At 41.1% G+C, this 20,363-nt stretch overlaps 1 protein-coding gene and 1 long non-coding RNA gene across 4 annotated transcripts in view; both read left to right on the top strand.

Moving 5' to 3' along the window:
- Nucleotides 1-8,021, top strand: part of LOC311035956 (uncharacterized protein) — a 96,823-nt gene extending 88,802 nt beyond the window's left edge. For both annotated transcript variants that reach the window (XM_084044474.1, XM_084044473.1), the window contains exon 5: nt 7,762-8,021. In XM_084044474.1, coding sequence (XP_083900600.1) covers nt 7,762-7,941 — 180 coding nt within the window. In that variant the 3' untranslated portion in view covers nt 7,942-8,021. The remainder of the gene's footprint in view (nt 1-7,761) is intronic.
- A 6,585-nt stretch (nt 8,022-14,606) lies between these two features.
- LOC311035863 lies at nt 14,607-19,374 on the top strand. 2 transcript variants are annotated; one of them, XR_014599795.1, is made up of 5 exons: nt 14,607-15,125; nt 15,506-15,573; nt 15,825-15,922; nt 18,706-18,911; nt 18,992-19,374. It is a non-coding gene; the product is annotated as an uncharacterized lncRNA (long non-coding RNA). The 2 variants fall into 2 exon arrangements; XR_014599796.1 differs by lacking the exon at nt 14,607-15,125 and adding an exon at nt 15,358-15,424.
- Nucleotides 19,375-20,363: the final 989 nt, after the last annotated feature.

Below are 20,363 nucleotides of genomic sequence, written 5' to 3'. Positions count from 1 at the left end.
AAAAAATTGGGTTCCCTCCCTCCATCCATCCCTCTGAGATGGAAACCTGAGGTACTTTGCAGCAAGGATGAACCAGAGGAGAATGGGGAGTTGAGACTGGAATTGCAGTAGGTGTGTAAAAAGGGGGCCAGGGGAGGGGGGCATAGAGAAAGAGAAAAGGTTTCTGTGTGTGTGTGTGTGTGTGTGTGAGTATGTGTGCGTGTGCGTGTGTGTTATGTATTTTTTTGTATGACGGTGGCCCCCTCTCGCATTATATTCTTGACTCCCCTCCAGGAGGTGCCTAATGAAGCTCTCCAATTATGACCGCCTTGAGGAGGTTCGGGGGGGGGGGGGGGGGGTCACCGGGAAGAAGCAAGCACCCACAATGCCCACAGTGTGGAGGACGGGGCAGTCAAGAAACTGCAGAGAGAGAGGGAGGGAGGGAGGAGAGTAAGAAATATATAGAAGGGACAGCGAGGTAGTGTGTGTAGAGGGGAGTGAGAGCAAGAACGGGGAAGAGAAAAGAGAGAGAGAATGGTGTCCCCTCTAGAGAAAAAAAAGGGATGAGAGGGGCCTCTTTTCCTCAAGACTCTTCATCTTCCTCTTCCTCTTCTCCTAACCTCTCCAACCTCCCCCTTCTTCTTGAACCCACCTCTCCACCTACACCCATCTGCACACACTCCTCACTGCTCTTTCCTCAGGAGCAGCTTGGTCATTATTGCACACAGAAACTATTTTCCATTAGCTCAAGTATGTACAAAGAGCTAATATGTGATTGAGTTGAATTGTGGTCTCAACAGCGCCCGTTTGACTTAGAGCCCTGTTGCTGGGTGTTAGAGGGGACCCTCAAGTAAGCAATGTAGAACATTTCTAGTGTATGAAAGTGCTGGATTCTATCCTCAGGAACGCAGTGCCTTGGTATTGTGAGAGTTGGGCCAGATTTGAATTGATGGGGAGCCTTTTTTTTTTGCAATCACTTTTCCTGTGTTTATGATTTTTATTCAGCATTAATAGCAGGTTACAATAGTTATAGTTGCGGATACAATAATCATGCCTTTTTCTTGTACAAAGACAGACAGTACAGTACAATTCACTAAACATAACGTTTAACACTTAGCTGGTTCAGAGTACAGGGCTGGTTCAGTTCGACACAACATTCAATTTTCCCCATACCCTCCCTCCCTCATGGGTCTTTAGTCCCCGTTCGTTTCACCACATGAAAATGAATAGATAAAAAAAAAAAAAAAAAAGATCCTAAGGAAAAGAAAAACATTATGTTAAATCAGCAAAGTCCACAACATGTTATAAAGGGGAAAAGAGAAGAAGAAAAAAAAGAAAAGAAAACATAACCTAAGAATACTCCTTTCCCCCTCCCTCTCTCCCTCTCCCCTCCTCCCCAGTAGAAAGCAAAGTAGACAAAGGTAGGAAGACAGTGTGACGGCGTGAAGGGCAGGTGGCAATCACTTTTCCTACCGGTGTAGTCTGATTCACCCCCAACAAATACTGTGGAAATTTGTGGATGTTTTTGTCACTCATCCCCAACACAAACTCAATCCTCCCATTCATCTATCGCCTCCGCCCTTACACACACCCACTCCATCCCTCTCCCCAAGAATGTCAAAGTATCCAACAAAATCAGAGGGTACAGTAAGGTCTTTAATCAAGGCAATCAGGCTGTTTTCAGAGATGCATCAGTGCTGGTCTCATCTTTGTGCATTAATTACTTGCTTTTGCATTTTGCATGGAGACTGGGTAGGGGGTGACGAGGGGTGATTGTGATATCACCTATCTTCCAGGATAAAGGACTAGCCAATTACTTTGTTTGGATGCCAATGATTGCATTTCATTAGTGGCCGCTCTTAGCCCTGCTCACCCAGTAAATGGATGAATATGCCATAATTCCAATAATTGGAATTATGAAAATTGCTTTTAAAAAGACGACAGTTATCATCAGCTTTCCGCTGTGACATAATACCATTTTAATTGCTATAATAGTTTTAATTGTCAGTGGTCCTGCTGTGCATTAATCATTTAATTGTATTGTTTTTTTCTGCTAGTAATACCTAATCTACCCCCCCACCCTCCAATAAACACATACACACATCCTGCACGTCCACGCTCTCTCTCTCATGCCCCAGCTCTGAAGATACAAAATCACAATAAGCACTGTCATCCCCTCCAGTGTGATCAGAGACCATGAAATACACAAGCAGGTTGGAAACGTATTTCAATGTCAATCCGTGAATCCTGAGTCAGGGCGATAGGGAAGACATTTAGACATCTATGGACAACATGCTGTGGTGTGGTGTCTGCCTTATGATACTGACATTTTGATCACATAGTTATTCATATTATGTGTTACAATAAGCAGGTGACAGGTCTTAATATGGCCAATGTTTTTGTTTTCCTCTGAGTGTGAAAGCTTCACCCAACGTCCAGTGTATCTCTCAAACTCCCTCTGAACATAATCAGGCAGGCTAAATCCAACCTCACATGGTATGGACAATACACAGTTGTTCATTCCAGTGGTCCGTGTCATTTCAAAAACCCCAGATAATGAGTTTGAACACCTCCAAGGACGATGTTGGCTGTCTTCTGGTTACTCTGGTATGATTGAATGTTTACAACGACATAAGACACAGAAACTAACATTCTGTGACTATGCAGACAGGTCATAGGTCAAGGATGTCACACAGCTCACAATGAGATGTGTCATGCCGCAAAGGATGCATGGCCTAAACCCTGGAACATGTATTCATACATTACCTCCTTCAGCATCTATCTCTCTGTGATTGCGCGCTTGCATGTTGGTGGTGTCAGACAGTTTTTAGGGGAGCACAAGCACACCTAATCTATTGGGGTTAGGGGTTATCATTTTGGTTGACAGCACAAAGATGGAGAGTGTGTGTGTGTGTGTGTGTGTGTGTGTGTGTGTGTGTGTGTGTGTGTGTGTGTGTGTGTGTGTGTGTGTGTGTGTGTGTGTGTGTGTGTGTGTGTGTGTGTGTGTGTGTGTGTGTGTGTGTGTGTGTGTGTGTGTGTGTGTGCGTGCGGACATGCATCCACACACACATGGATATGCATGTGTCTGTCTGTCTGCCGGGTGGTCTGTCTGTGTGCACGTGCACCTGCACGCATGAGTGTGAGAGCATAAATTATACTCAACGTATTGGCATCATGCAAGTGTCAAATGTTTGTGTTTAACAGCAGCAGCCTTTAATAAATATTGTTGCATCAAGGCTGGACTGTGCAACTGTTTTTCCCATACAGTATAGCACAAAGTCCCAACACTTTGCATGAATGAAAGAAAAAGGAAAAAAATAACTAAACTAAACCAAAACCTTTACAACACTATATTTAAACCGGTAGAAAATCGAGAGAGGCTCAAAGGCTTACATTCCTTTATGTGTGTGTCAGTGCATATAGAAGCAGGCAGAAAGGGTCTTCTACCTGAGGACAGTCAATCCTCGAGGTGAAAGCAGCAGCACAGGGACCCAGCCTGACTGACAGCCTTGAGAAGCTCTCTCTTGTCTCCTCCATCTCTCCTCAAGAGAGGGGAGGTCAAGTGTACCCCCCTCAAACAAACACTCTGAGCTGCCTATGCAGAACATCTTGCCAAGCCTTTTAACCGCAGCTATTTTTCTTAAACTCGTGTGATCAAGAGAGCAAGAAGTATTGCTTAGCTTGGAGCTGTAGGTGGGGTCACTCACTTGGTCCACTGTCGGGCAGGGAAATGCTAGCAGCATCAGTGTTACTCCATTCCCGAGGTGTGTCCATGTCCATGGGCTTTGTGTTAGTCCTACTGTATATGCTTATCATTGTCATTATGTTAAGTGTCTCTGCATCAATGCCACAACTTGGAAATACAATTCCTCAGATTTGAGAGTGTGCTCTCCACTGTGAATAGCCGAGAGAGAGAGAGAGAGAGAGAGAGAGAGAGAGAGAGAGAGAGAGAGAGAGAGAGAGAGAGAGAGAGAGAGAGAGAGAGAGAGAGAGAGAGAGAGAGAGAGAGAGAGAGAGAGAGAGAGAGAGAGAGAGAGAGAGAGAGAGAGAGAGCGAGAGCGAGCTCTGGAAACCTTTGGGACCTTAGTGCAGTCCAATACCATACCTATATTCCATAAAGTATTTCAAATAGAACTTCGCATTTTCATAGATGGGCCCAAGATTTACACTCTGTAAGTATTGAGAGCAGAGGAAAGGGGGAGAAAAACAGAAGACAACTGCACTCACAAAGGATTTGCCCTTGGTGAATTTACATTGTGTGTTGGAGGACCACACTGCAAGTTACAGGTCCATTTTTACACCCTTAAGAGTTAAATGAACAATTGGGAATTTACAGTGCATACTCTTCAGTTTCTATTCAACGTGACACATTTCTGCTCAGAAGTATTTCCAATAGAACATTTTGTGCTTAATCTGAGTTCTCTGGATAGGAATAATCTGCCTGTTAACCTCAGTTTGTTCTACTCTGTACTCTTCCACCATGTGGGCCCAAGATTTATTATCTGTTTCAGAATGGTTTGAGATGGCAATATGAAGTTCAAAAACATGGAATTAATTTCATATCTAGTTAGTAAAACCCCTTTCCCACATGGAATCCACAACATTGCTGGATAACAAAATATCCAGCAAAGGCAGTGGATAGTTCACACATTAGCCTCCTTTATGGAGAATTTCCATGGTGTCTGTTGGATGACTGTTACGGATACAGTACGTCAAGAGATAACATAAGACTATGGCAATGACAGGATATTATGTATAATATACGGTGTAGTGACTCAAATAGACTGCAGTTCCCTTATTTTGGTGTCAGTCTTATTCACAAACATTTTCTTGAAACTGTATTCTGTATTCGGTTGTTTTGCTTGCTCTGTTTTCCAAATCTTCTGCACCAAAAATGTATGCCATGCTCACATGCTGTAAGATTTAAAGCATCACTTCCTACGTAGCTACGCAGGCACCATCATGGTATGGAGATCAGCGCCATAGAGAGTAGAAATCGGATGCTTTCCTTCCCACTTTAACTGCGGATGATAATTTACGTAAATGAAATAGGTCGAAAGTGGGAAGATTTACAGAACGAAACGTTACATCGACACTGTTACATTACGCCAAAATAGAACATTGCCAGTGGATTTACAGCTTTCAGTGCAAATGGGAAAGGGCCTAGTTAAGTTATTTCCCAATAACTAACAATTTCACGAAATATAACTTCCACAAAAGGCTATATAGCAAGGTTATATGATCTGACACCAGTCTTCACGACTCATATGTCTATAATATGATGTATCTTTGAGAGGCCCAGAAACCACTTGAAGTTGCATAGCTTCACCTGGTCTTGTGCTTTTGATTCATGAAAAACTCAATGAAATGCCAATCATTTTTCTGGAGGATCAATGTGGCAATTCTAAACTGAGTTTCAATGTGCCAAGGAGAGAAAGGAAGCAAATGAGAAAAAAAGATGTTAAAGGAGGGAGAACAGAGAGTTAGAATGAGAGCAGAGGAAATGGGGAGAAAAACAGAAGACAACTGCACTCACAAAGGATTTGCCCTTGGTGAATTTACATTGTGTGTTCGAGGACCACACTGCAAATTACAGGTCCATTTTTTACACCCTTAAGAGTTAAATGAACAATTGGGAATTTACAGTGCATACTCAGTTTCTATTCAACGTGACACATTTCTGCTCAGGAACAAGACTGACATTTTGGTAGGTTTAACACAACCCCCAAGGCTAAAAAGTGTAAAGGACTCTTAGAATAGAACAAAGATGAATTGAACAAAGATGAAGATAATGTTCTCTAGGTCTTGGATGAGAAGACCCAGGTTGATGATCTTTTTCCAATGCATCCATATAGGGACATGGGGCATGCTTTGCTTGTGATCAGTCCCTGCACAATTGTGCCACCTTCTGGGACAAAAGAGAAAATGTCAGTTGTCAGAGTATGTAACTGAAGAAAACTATAAAGTTAAGTAAAGTGAATGACTGTGTATTTGAATTTTTAGATGTAATTATGATAGTTCCTTCTATACAATTTCCAGTTATGTGAAAAACCTTTGTATTCTGTGTCATTGGTCTTCTGTTTTGTGATATTAACATTGAACAATGTGACTTGTGGCCATTTTGCTCTTATATCATATTCGGCGTTACCCCCCCCCCCCCCCCCCCAGCCATAGAGTAATATGGCTGCTGTGTGAACATGGCCAATGAATATGTTGCTCATTGCAACACTGCAGAAATAAACTCTGACTCATTAAACTGTTTCACCCGCCCCCCATACCCAAACAATATGAACATTAATGTACTTTTTACATTCTCATATTCAAAATTCATGTCAGTATGGTAACTTTCCTGAAGCCCATACCTCTAATGTTTTATAAACATATTTATTATGCATTATAATCTACTTATAATACTGTATATATAGTTATAAGCACTCAATAATGACAAGTATTACAATACTTCCATAATTGCTGGACTTTCAGTCCTTTTTTGTTGTTCCAAGGATTATTGTATTATAACTAGCATAGTTGTAGTACATTATGATTGTATGTATTATACTCACTATTATAATGTATTATAATGTGATGAATTGGTCATTGGGTGCTTTAAGTAAAGTAATGTCATTCCTGGAGGTGTAAGCAGAAAGGTTTTGTGTGGTGTCCTTGCATAGATTTAATGCATTTTTCCACCACTTTACTTAAAGCACTCAATCACACCTTATAGTGACCTATAAAGCTGTTATAATGCAATATGAAGTTATTATACATATGCGAATTATGATACACTATGATCCTGACCATAAGAGTGACCAGTAGTTATGAAGTATTATGATGTATGACCTTATAAGGCATTATAATAGGCGTTATAATTTATAAGTATGGAAGTCCATAGGTCCAAAAATTCTAAAATAAATACCACAATGAAATGAATAAAACCACAATGAAATAAATAAAAAAACGCAATGATATGAATAGAAAATACAATTAAATAAATAAATGTATTTATTTATTGCATTATGTTTTTTATTTAATTGCGTTTTCTTTGTGATTTTAATTTAATTCATTGTTACTTTTCATTTCAACGTTTATGTATTTCATGATGCCACAAGTCAAGTTTTGCAGCTAAACTACAAAAGAACAACTCAAAAGCACTAAAAGACAAATGCGGGGTCGAACAGGAAAGTTACATAATGAAGCTTTAAATGCTGGAGTATTTCAACTTTACAAACTGAACGCTAACATACAAAGTGAGACTTCAACAGTGCTAAGAGACACATGTTGAGGTTAACTGAGTGATGGTGTGTTGACTGATGGTGTAGAGGTCTATTGATCAGACTCCCAGCACAGACATCCCATGTTCAAGTCCCAGTCCTCCTATAGTTCAATGCTAGAGTATTTCAACTTTAATAAATGTAGTTGTTTGACAACGCATGTTCAGGAGACCACCCTCTGCTTATCACGGCCACTCTCCGTTCCCAATCGATTCCCTATCTACCACACTTGCCTTCACTCATTAGCCACTCCCCATTCACAATCACCTGCATCCACTCACCACAGCCAATCCTTGTTGCAATCACCACAGTATAAATACACCTGCCTTCTCTCGACAAACTTGTCCTGCTTCACAACAGACCAAACATGCATGGGTAGTGAGTATTGTGCTTATAGATCGGCTATTTCTGCTATTCATTGCTTTCAATTTGTCATCCCTCTCCACCCAAACCTCCTCCTTCCTTCTCGATTCTCACTCTCCTTCCTTCTGTCTCTATTTCTATTCTCTAGGAGTCCAGGGGGGGCAGTGACGGAGCAGAGACGACCGACCGTTCCCTGCGTAGCAACGATGGCCGTCAGCTCCTGAGACTACGCTACGCCCCCACCCTGAGTCTCGCCCTAACCTTGGGTTCCTCATCCCATTCCACATTCATCTCATTAAACTTAAGTAGAGGTGTGGTCTCTTACTAGTGAACTGAAGCCTAGCATCCACAGTAAGGTGGACTTTTTAAATTGCGAATCAAGTTTAAGTATGAAGGAACAGCGCGGTGCCAAGAAACCCCATTCAAACTTTAAAATGTTCCATCTTACTGTGAACATGTTTGCCTGAAAACAAATCTTTGAAATGTTTCATAGTTTTAGAAATATGCTCCTTTAAAAGTTTTGGCACCTCACAAAACACTTTCACCTAGAAACTCCATTCACACTTTTTATAATTCATCTTACTGTGGACAAATGCTTGAACTTTTTACTTTGAAATGTGTTGTAGTTTTTGAGATTCTTAACTTTTAAAACGTACATTTGAAAACCAGCAAGGACATATTTTCAACTTTTACCTGGGGCTTTTACCTTTATCTAATCTTTCAGTGAATACCAAGCAAGTTAACCCAATAAGTAAGAACCTCTGTCGTGCAGTGGTTTAGATACAAAGCTTGCAACCAGAAGGTTCCCGGATCAAATCCATCCAGGACATTTTCCCAACTTTTACCTGACTCTTGCACCTTATCTAATCTTTCACTCAAGAGCGTACAAGAGACCAGAGAAAATATGAATCATGGTGGAACAGTGGTTAAGATACAGGCCTTGCAACCTCTGGAGTCTTGGGCCTTAAGTCCCAAGACTCAAGGCCCAAAAGAGAAATTTGATGTCTCCGCGGGAGTAATTGGTTCGACTCCAGACCCCAAAGAAGGTGAACTGACTGTAATGATTCAAAATGTCATATATAGAATAGAAACCCCATTCAAACTTTAAAATGTTCATCCTAATATGGACATGTTTGCCTGAAAAGGGATCTTTGAAATGTTTCATTGTTTTAGAATAGTACTCCTTTAAAAGTTCAGAGATTTATAATGGAGGTCGATGGAAGATTTTGGGACCTCAAAAAAATACTTTCACCTAGAAACTCCATTCACAGTTCAAAAATTCCACCTTACTGTGGGCATGCATCCTTGAGATGTTTTACTTTTAAATGATTTGTAGTTTTTGAAATATTTAACTTTAAGCGCCCAATGCATTGGCAATGGCAAAATGGACATTTACCTTTATCTAATCTTTCATTGAAGACCACGCAAGTGAAAAGATTGAGTAAGATCCACTGGGGTGCAGTGGTTTAGATACAGGGCTTGTAACCAGAATGTTCACAGTTCAAAACCAACTAGGACATTTTTCCAACTTCTACCTGACTCTTGCACCTTTATCTAATCTTTCACTGAAGAATGTGCAAGAGACCTGAAAAAGTATTAACCATGCTCGAGCAGTGGTTAAACTCCTAACAGGTTTTTGGGGGGAGGATTTTGGCCTCCACACTTAGTGATTTTTTCGGATTTAACTTTCGTTTCGGTGGTAACCAACTTAAGTTTCGGTAGTTTGATTACAAAATGTAAGTTGTGTAAAAAATAATCTGACTATACTAAGTTGTTATTTGTTTGTTTAAGTCAGGTTATACTCTACTCAGTCATAAGTTTACAAAATGTACTAAAGTACAGTGAACGTCTGTGCGGTTTGTCTTCATCACTGAAAATAACGTACATGTAAACAGATATAAAACTGCTGTCATGTGCATTTGGGGTGAAGAAACACAACCATTTCACTCCTAATAGTACCTATTTGATTTGACATCCTGACTTGCTGCTGTGGCTGAGGCTTGAACCTGTTACCTGCGGCTCACTAGTCAGTGACTCTATCCATTCACCTACAGCTGTTTCCCTGGAATCTGTGGTTCTAAAACGCTTTGTCGTCAACCCTTACCCCTGTCGATCCAATTATTAGGAATTGTACCCTCTGTCTCCTTTCCATCCTCCAACCACACATCCCTGGCATAAATGACCTGAAAAAGACAGCACAAACATGTTAGTGCAATATCAGAAAATAAATGACGTGAACCATAGTCAACAAGCCTTTTCTGTCATTATCTACTTGCTCTTCAATCCACAGTGGGCCACCACAGATCCCCACAGATCCAGTGGTGGCCCACAGGTGTAAGAGCCTGACTGAGAAACAGAAGGTTATGAGTTTGATTCTTAATCCTGATATTGTGTGAAATTTAAATAACTATATAGATATATTCTTTTTATGGTTATCATTTATGTTTTAAATGTATATCTCTTTCATGGAGGGCCCTGGTACTAGATCTTTTCACATTGGGGTCAATTTGGACAACAAAATGTTTTAGAACCACAGGTTCTAAGGAGACCACTGTAGGTGAATGGATAGAATGACTGACTAGTGAGCCAAAGGTACCAGGTTCAAGGCTCAACTATGGCATCAAGTCAGGATGTCCCTGAGCAAGACATTTCAAACTGCTCCTCTGAGGGCAGACATCAACTGTGTAAAGCTGAATTTCCCCCAAAGGATCAATTAGGTATTATTATTAGGAGTGAAATGGTCCAACTGCACAGGACAGCAGTTTTGTCTGGTTACATGTATGGAGACAAACCGCAGACACAACTTATTCAAGTCTTACTTAAACAAATAATAATTATTTAAACTTTTTTCATTTTTTTACACAACTTGTATTTTGTAAAGCTTGACTTTCCTTTCATATTCAAACATTATTTTAATCACAGTGCCGTGGCTAGTGGATCTGTCTGGTGAACCAGAGGTCCTGGGTACCATTTCAGGTCAACAATGTGTGTGCCTTAGAATGATTTGAGACTGCTAGTTGTTAAAGTGCAGAGGACACATTTCACATATGTACATAACAGTATATACTTAACAAGCACACTGATGTTATTATCACTACTTATTCTGCCAGTTTTTTTTACATCTAACTCCTTCATACGTTTAGCTACAAACTTCATTCCAACTCTACAACATATTCAAACTCAGTACTTGAGTCAAAGTATAGACACCCCTGGTTAAACATTACTCAACAACAAGTGAAAGTAGCTCACAGTTCTAATACATAAAATATAAATAATAAATAATAGCACATCTACAAGCTCACAGCAGCAGTTTTTACTATATTTAGCCTAAATAATGTAGTATTGTTCCTAGAAACGTAGTGTCAAAAGTCTTCGAAATGTTGGGGAGTGAAAGTCAAAATACAAATGTTAAAATATGCTCAATGGGTTGAGACGCAGTATACATGATCCAGAGGATGAGTTCAGAAACAAGTTATAACCACCAGGAAACCTGTAACTCTCAGCCAACAGCATAGCTCAACTGGTAGAGCGTCTCTCCAATAACATGACTTGACTTGACTGGGTTCGATTCCCACTCGAGTTAAGTGTCCAAGGTAACTTGGGGACACCTGGGACACTTGACTCGAGAGGGAATTGAACCCAGTCAAGTCATTGGACAGACGCTCTACCAGTTGAGCTATGCTGTAGGCTGAGAGTCACAGGTTTCCTGGTGGTATATAACTAACTCATATACTTACTAATAGTGTCTATATTATAGATTATAGTGTGTCAATATTATAGTGTCTCTATATTATAGTGTTAGTGTCACTATAATATAGTGTCTATATTATATATAGTGTCAATGTCTATATTATAGTGTCTCTCTAGCACCGCCCCCTTCCTCTCTGACTCTGCCCTTTCCCCTCTAGCTCCACCCCTTCCTCTCTGGCTCTGCTCGTCCCTCAATCTTTCTGTAATATTTCAGCTGCCCGTTTATACCGTTTATATTTGTTCTATAACCCCTCCGCTTTATTGTCTGGAAACCACGGGGGAAGAAGCCCCCGCGCCCACTCCCTGCACCCTCTCTTGAGTGAGTAACCTATCTGACCAACACAGGTACTCTAGCCATTAGCCCTATAGTGTGGGACTGTGCCAACTAGTCCTAGCCACGCTAGTACTTGTGACCCTGACTTAGTCCACTGCGCCATCAGTAGCCCTGAAATTCAATGCTTTCTGTGTTGATTTTAAGGGTTTCAGGGTGTGTGGGTTCAAGCCTCACTCACTCCTTACCCTGAACCTCTTCTGTAAAGGAAAGGGAACGGTTTAGGGCAAAGAGTGAGTGGGGCTTAAACCCACGGCCTCTTGATATGTAGGCAGTGTGTCTACACACTGACCATCAGCTGCCTTGCTATGAATGGTCTTCATTCCTTTTTGGGGAACAACACACAACAGTACTTTAAAAAAAGAAAAAGAAATTCACAGCATATATTACTTTGTCTATGGTTTGCTGTGTTGTTACTTGTCTAGATGTTTCAATGTTAATGAACACCAATGGAAACAAGCTTTTCTGTCATTGCCTATTTGGCCTTATAATCTTGGCATGGCACAGTGGCCCACTGGATAAAGAGCCTGCCTGAGAAACAAAAGGTTATGAGTTTGATTCTTAACCATGACATTGTGTGAAAATATCAACACATTAAATAGATATATTTTTTTTTAAGTTTTAAATATAAATCTTTTTCATGGGGGGCCCTGATACTACATCTCATTGGGCTCCACTGACAAATAAAAGTCAATTTGGGGGGGGGGTCCTTGAAAACTAAATGTTTTAGAACCACAGATCAAGGTAATATACAGTACCACATAATACTGTAGGGTCCACAACATCAAGGTAATATACAGTACCACATAATACTGTAGGGTCCACAACATCAAGGTAATATACAGTACCACATAATACTGTAGGGTCCACAACATCAAGGTAATATACAGTACCACATAATACTGTAGGGTCCACAACATCAAGGTAATATACAGCAGGAAGGTCTACACGACCGAAACGTTGTTATATTAATAAAAACCTCTCTTGAACGTGCAAGTGGCAGTGTGCGGGAATATCTTTCCAGATTGATCTCACCTACGGTCTCTTGTCCTAACCCTCGTCCCAGGTGGGCCCAGCGGGCTCTCAGTTCGGGATCCTGGCCTGTCTGTTTGTGGAGCTGATCCAGAGCTGGCAGATCCTGGCTCAGCCGCGGAGGGCCTTCATCAAGCTGCTCTGCGTGGTGCTCTTCCTCTTCGCCTTCGGCCTGCTGCCCTGGATCGACAACTTTGCCCACATGTGGGGTTTCATCTCCGGCTTCTTCCTGTCCTTTGCCTTCTTGCCCTACATCAGCTTCGGCCGCATGGACATGTACCGCTGTCAGATCATGATCTTCCTGGTGGTGTTCGTGGGGCTCTTCGCGGGCCTCGTGGTGCTCTTCTACGTGTACCCCATCAAGTGCGAGTGGTGCGAGCTGATCACGTGCATCCCCTTCACGGACAAATTCTGCGAGAAGTACGACCTCAGCGCTCACCTCCACTGAAGCCATGGAAAGCTGGAGTGCACAGGGGACAGGGACATCAGGTACAGAGACGTGGACCGACCCGATGGCGTCAACCGGTGTCTCCATGTCTCTGCTCTGCCCCCGTGTGGCTGGGAGGGCGGCGGGAAGTGGATCGCTCCCTTCTCTGTGAACTGAAATATGCTTGTATTTCTATTTTTAACTCTGTCTCTATTATTTCCTGTAATCACGTTCCTTCCCCCCCGATTATTGTCACTCCTTTACCGTGCAGTGAAATCAGGGTATGGTGGCACTGCCACATCTCCTTTACTCTGCAGTGAAACCAGGGTATGGTGGCACTGCCACATCTCCTTTACTGTGCAGTGAAATGTCCATTTTCCGCATTGACAATGCATTGGGCGCTTAAAGTTAAATATCTCCAAAACAACAAATGATTTCAAAGAAAAAATCTCAAGCATGCATGTCCACAGTAAGGTGGAATTTTTTAACTGTGAATGGAGTTTCTAGGTGAAAGTGTTTTTTTGAGGTCCCAAAATCGTCCATCGACCTCCATTATAAATCTCTGAACTTTTAAAGGAGTACAATTCTAAAACTATTAAACATTTCAAAGATTCCTTTTCAGGCAAACATGTCCACAGCAAGATGAACATTTTAAAGTATGAATGAGGTTACTAGGCGTAAGTATGTAGTTGTAAGCCTACTTTTAAATGTCCATTTTCCGCATTGACAATGCATTGGGCGCTTAAAGTTAAATATATCCAAAACTACAAATGATTTCAAAGAAAGAATCTCAAGCATGCATGTCCACAGTAAGGTGGAATTTTTGAACTGTGAATGGAGTTTCTAGGTGAAAGTGAAAGTGGACTTAGTACATTTCTGTTTTTTCACCATTTTGTCACTACCGAAACCTTTGTGTCACTACCGAAACATCCAAGTTAAATCCGAAAAAAGTGTGGAGGCCAAAGTCGTCCCCCCAAAAACCTGTTAGGAGTACGTTTCAGGCAATTTAGAGTTGATTGGTAGTACTTTGTAGTGACACTTTTTTTGGTCCCTAACATTCATCGAGCTCTGGACTTAGTACATTTATTTTTTCACCATTGGGTCACTACCGAAACGAAAGTTTGTCACTACCAAAACGAAAGTTAAATCCGAAAAAATCACTAAGTGTGGAGGCCAAAATCGTCCCCCCAAAAACCTGTTAAGAGTACGTTTCAGGCAATTTAGAGTTGATTGGTAGTACTTTGTAGTGACTTTTTTTTTGGTCCCTAACATTCATCGAGCTCTGGACTTAGTAAATTTATTTTTTCACCATTTACCGAAACGAAAGTTGGTCACTACCGAAACGAAAGTTAAATCCGAAAAAATCACTAAGTGTGGAGGCCAAAATCGTCCCCCCAAAAACCTGTTAGGAATATGTTTCAGGCAATTTAGAGTTGATTGGTAGTACTTTGTAGTGACTTTTTTTTGGTCCCTAACATTCATCGAGCTCTGGACTTAGTCAATTTATTTTTTCACCATTTACCGAAACGAAAGTTGGTCACTACCGAAACGAAAGTTAAATCCGAAAAAATCACTAAGTGTGGAGGCCAAAATCGTCCCCCCAAAAACCTGTTAGGAGTACGTTTCAGGCAATTTAGAGTTGATTGGTAGTACTTTGTAGTGACTTTTTTTTGGTCCCTGTAGCAACTCATAATGTAATAACGGCTCATAATGTAATAATGGTTCATAATGTAATAATTTAAATGTAATAAAAACTCATAATGTAATAATCAGCTCATAATGTAATAAAAGAATTAGCGCATAACGTAATAACAGATTTTTCTATAATGTAATGTGGGAATCTAGGTGACTGGTGCACCCACTGCACCTGACCACCATGACCAGGAAGTATAAAAGCCAGCTCCTCCCAGTAGAGAGCCATTTGTCTCTGCTGTAGGCAGCATGGTTCATGCAGGGAGAAGGAGAACACATGGTAGGCCAAAAACTGAACCTTGTAGATCTGCTACTTTGTGCGACCCTTTTGTTTGTTGTAGCTCATGCTAATGTTTAGCTTATTGTTTGAGCACATGTTACTACTGGCTTTTGTTTGTTTGGTTGCCTATTTTCTGTTGAGCACATGGAGGCTTCCCATTCTCTTTAGCACTTTAATTTAGCCAACAGCATTGTGTTTTATTATCTTTTAATGCATTTATTTATTATTTCAGTTTTTACAAATGAAGTGACCTCCTGGTGGTGTCTGTTCTGTTCTGTCTGCCCTACCTGGAGACACGGGTAAAGCAGTATCTTATGCATTGCCTTTTTGTGGATTTTAATGTATTTTAGTTTGTAACATCACTGTCTTCTTTTATACAGCAGCTCTGGTGTTGAGGTTGCCCCCTCGCCTTGGCCTTATATTGTGTGCACCGTTACTGCAACACAAAGTAGGTTTTAAGCTGTTTTGTTCTTTTAATGATTTGAATATAATGTTTTATAGTGTGATACTAGGGCTGGCAACTAATGCGTTTTGTTTGTCTCCTTAAAGGGACCACACCGGCCACTGTTTTCCACTGTTAATTTACTCTTTTTGTTTTGTTTGTTTGAGCCATCTAGCCAAGGTACACTGTAGGCATAGGTTTTAACATTTATCCATATTGGCATATTTTAACTGTTTCTCTCCTCTGTTCTGTTACAGTTTAATTCATGTAACCCTGTTCAAGGCCGGGTCCGCCCTGCTGCACACGGCTCTCCTCTCAGCTTGGGACTGCACTGGGGACCCCTTTGGTTTTATTGGTGTGTATTCATATAACCTGGCACTGCATGTTTTGTATTTGAGTTTTGTATTTATATTGCATGATTTCTTTGAGGCCTGTCCCCTTTTCTTTTCCCCTAGTTATTTTGGTATTCACTGTGTGCACCCGCCCTTCCTTATAATGTGAGAGGTAACTGTTAGATTGCCATTTTAATACTAAATACCTTGCCTTAAATACCTTAATTGTCGTGCTAGTTTGTAATAGACAGTGATGTGTTTTGTAATTTTATGGTAATAAAGTTGTTATATTTTTCCACAAACTGCCTCTAGTAAAATAATTGTTCCTGTTTAAGGGAAGTTGAACAGAATAAGGTTTAAGGGTTCCTCCTGCCCCCTCCACAAGCGGGAGGTGGCGTAGTCAGGCATATTACAGTGGTAAAAGCAAAGCAAAGTTTGTTGTTTACCCAGGGTGTCGGACTAAGTACGAAACTTGTTTCCAGCCGGACCCTGCATGGAAGCCTTGCTCAAGGGCTATTCAGCGGTGATTCATGATTGATGTGATGAATTGGGGAATCGAACTAGGGACCTTCCGGTATCAAGGCCGCCCCTCTAACCACTAGGCCACCGCTGCCAGTTACTACAGTAATAATGTGTTACATTATAAATCTCACGTGGCCGCTTATAATGTAATAAAAGTTCATAATGTAATAATGTCTCATATTGTTGAGAAAAGTAAAGTGTTACATCATAATAATCATTATCAGTATCATGGTCAGTATCAGTATCATGGTCAGTATCATGGTCAGTATCATGGTCAGTACCATGGTCAGTATCAGTATCATGGTCAGTACCATGGTCGGTATCATGGTCAGTATCATGATCAGTATCATGGTCTGTATCATGGTCAGTTTCATGGTCACAATGATACTGGCCATGATGCCGACCATAATTAACCATGATACTGGCCATGATACTGGCCATGATACCGACCATGATACTGGCCTTGATACTGACATTAAACTGACCATGATACTGACACGATACTAACCATGATACGTATATGATACTGACATTATATTGACATGATACTGACCATGATACTGACCATGATACTGACATTAAACTGGCCATGATACTAACCATGATACTGACCATGATACTGACATTAAACTGACCATAATACTGTCATGATACTGACCATGATACTGACCATGATGCTGACATTCTACAGACCATGATACTGACCATGATACGTACATAATACTGACATTATACCGACCATGATACTGACCATCATACTTGCCAGGAAACAACAATTTGAACCGTTATTGTCTCCGCCAGGCCGAAAGGCATGGCTAGAGAGTATGTTTTACCCCTGTCTGTCCGTCCGTCCGTCCGTGTGTCTGTTAGCCCGGCCGCTGCGAAACTGTGCACACACACTCCCTGGATGCCAAAGCCGAACATCTGCCCCAAAATTTTCAGATTGTCCTGTTATAGCGCCACCAGGAGGCCGATTTGTGCAAAACACATTTTTGGATATCACTCCTACAGATTTTGTCCAAACCTCACGCAAATCGGTACACAGTATCTATATAGTCATGTGATCAACACGGGTCTCTCCGATTTTTATATTCTATCCTGATTGGCTAAGATTGGCTTCCAAAGTTTGCAGGATTGGTTCGTTTTGAACAAAATGCCTCAAATCATCAACGCAGTGTGCGATTGCCGTGAAATTTTGCGCACACCTTCCCACTAGGCCGAGGAAGAAATGGCACCCTTTTCACATTGGCCTGTTATAGCGCCACCAGCAGGTCTAATTTAGCAAAACACATTTTTGGAACAAAATGCCTCAAATCATGAATGCAGTGTCCGATTGAAAGGCCTAAGAAGAAATAGCACCCTTTTCACATTGGCCTATTATAGCGCCACCAGGAGGCCACAATAACCTCCCCCCTGACCTGGCGGAGACCTGTGCTCCGGGGAGCACTTTTTCTGGTTACATTATGCAGTGTTATTACATTATGAGTGGCTACGCAAGATTCTTAATGTAACACATTATTACATTATGGGCTCATGATTTTATTACATTATGAGCTGATTATTACATTATGAGCTTTTATTACATTTAGTTTATTACATTATGAGCTTTTATTACATTTCGTTTATTACATTATGAGCTTTTATTACATTTCGTTTATTACATTATGAGCCGTTATTACATTATGAGTTGCTGTAGCAACTCATAATGTAATAACTGCTCATAATGTAATACATTTACAGTAATAAACCGGGCTAACGGTGCCAGAGATTAGCTGTTCACAGACGGACGGACGGACAGACGGACAGGGGTAAAACATACTCTCTCGCCATGCCTTTCGGCCTGGCGGAGACAATAACGGCTCAAATTGTTGTTTCCTGGCAAGTATGATGGTTAGTATCATGGTCGGTATAATGTCAATATCATGTACGTATCATGGTCTGTAGAATGTCAGTTTCATGGTCAGTATCATGGTCAGTTTAATGTCAGAATCATGGTCAGTATCATGGTTAATTATGGTCAGTATCATGGTGACCATGAAACTGACCATGGTACTGACAATGATACTGATACTGACCATGATACTGACCATGGTACTGACCATGGTACTGATACTGACCATGATACTGACCATGGTATGGACCATGATACTGATACTGACCATGGTACTGACCATGGTACTGATACTGACCATGATACTGACCATGGTACTGACCATAATTAACCATGATACTGACCATGATAATGATACTGACCATTTGTGGTATTGCTCTATGACCATACTAGCGGCCAGGCATCAGTGAATCAGGCACGGAAGCAGCTATTCACCTAGAAGGGCAGAACAATTGATGGACTCCCCCCAACACGAGCTGCACTGATTCAACATACAAAGAGGGCAGCCTACCAAGCTGGCCACTGCTGGGGACAGGCGATGGTTGCAGCCCCTGAACTCCCATCCCCAGGTGAATGGGGGTGGAAGAGGAAGGAGACAGGTGAATGCAAATAATTTAATCCACTTCTTTACACTTGTAAACCTGTGATCTGACAATAAAGCTGATTCTAATTTTGACAGGAGGATGGGAAGTGCACTGGACCACACAGAAGCGAGCCTGGCCTGTCGGGAACTCTTCCGCTGTGGTTGCAAAAAGGGATGCAGTGGACAATGCAGATGTGTTAAGACAGCACTTCAGTGTACTGCCCTTTGCTACTGTGGTGGACTGTGCAACTAACATTGTGTAGATTATCTGGCTTTATTGAATAGACCCCTTAACAGACGACGTCACACTGCTAAGAACCAATATGTGCGGAACCAGTATGTGCGCAATGAAACCCATTCTATCAGGTCTCGCTAGGACGCACCTCACTAGCCAACACACAAGAGGGGGTTGGGGTGTATTTGCGCTGGGTGAAACCAGCGCAAATAATTGGTCTATATGCCATTATGCTATGACTCATGAGTACTCTGTCTTTGTTGTGTCTTATAGTCCATTTAAAATAATTATGCAATGCGACTACTAATAAAAGAGTGAAAACAGTGAAGTACTGCATTCTTGACTCTCACGTGTCAGTTTGAAAACATGTAGGCTACTGTACTACATCATTACATATTTTGATGGGTTTACAATTATTGAATTAACTGAATGCCAGATATATGTAGTTAGGTAGTAGCATGTTGTAAATAGTACCACTGTATTCCTCATCCTTGAAAATGTAGGATTAGTCACCAGAATCAAGATCCTAGGTGGTCTAGCACCTGAGTTATTGGTAAAATGACAGCAGGTGACGGCCATTTTGGAAAATGGCTGCCATAGTTACCACAGGACAAAACTGCGATGGCCCTATAGCCAAAAATGTTCCTTATGGCATGCCCTAACGGTGTGCCAAATGTCATGCTTTTATCGTAAAGTGTACGATTTTTGCTCGAAACGGCCGGACTAATATTGTGTTGAGTTTATGGACGGTTAGCTTGGTTTGTTATCGGTTCATGAAATACAGATTGAAAAGTATTATAAAAAAATGACAAACATCACTGAGTGTTAATTAGGTGTGTAAGCCTATTAGTGATCTGTTTAATGTTTTGTTTCAAATACACTTTCTTTTCTCTTTTTATCCCACGATTTTTGTATCCCATTTTTTTCACCCAGTGCCAATTGACTAAGCTGTAATCCTGGGCACTACTCTCCCTCTGCCAGCCTGGGGGAGAGCCCCGAACTGAGCTCAATGAGCTTGTAGAACTGCTATTAAAAAATATATGTATTGAATATGTATATTCTTTTAAAGCGAACATTTGTAACTCAAATCTTTGCTTCTAGGCGGGGGTCCCTGGAACAACATGGTCTCCCCTACGTCCGTGTTCAAATACATATCACTTTGGGGGTCCTTGACATGAAAAAGTTTGAGAACCACTGATATAGCATCATTTTTTAAAACAATTTGTAGACTCC

The sequence above is a fragment of the Gymnoscopelus microlampas genome (assembly GCF_963454915.1).
Source record: "Gymnoscopelus microlampas genome assembly, chromosome: 20".
Classification (NCBI taxonomy): Eukaryota; Metazoa; Chordata; class Actinopteri; order Myctophiformes; family Myctophidae; genus Gymnoscopelus; species Gymnoscopelus microlampas.
Note: the sequence above shows the minus strand (reverse complement) of the source record. Positions and strands in the feature narration are given on the sequence as shown.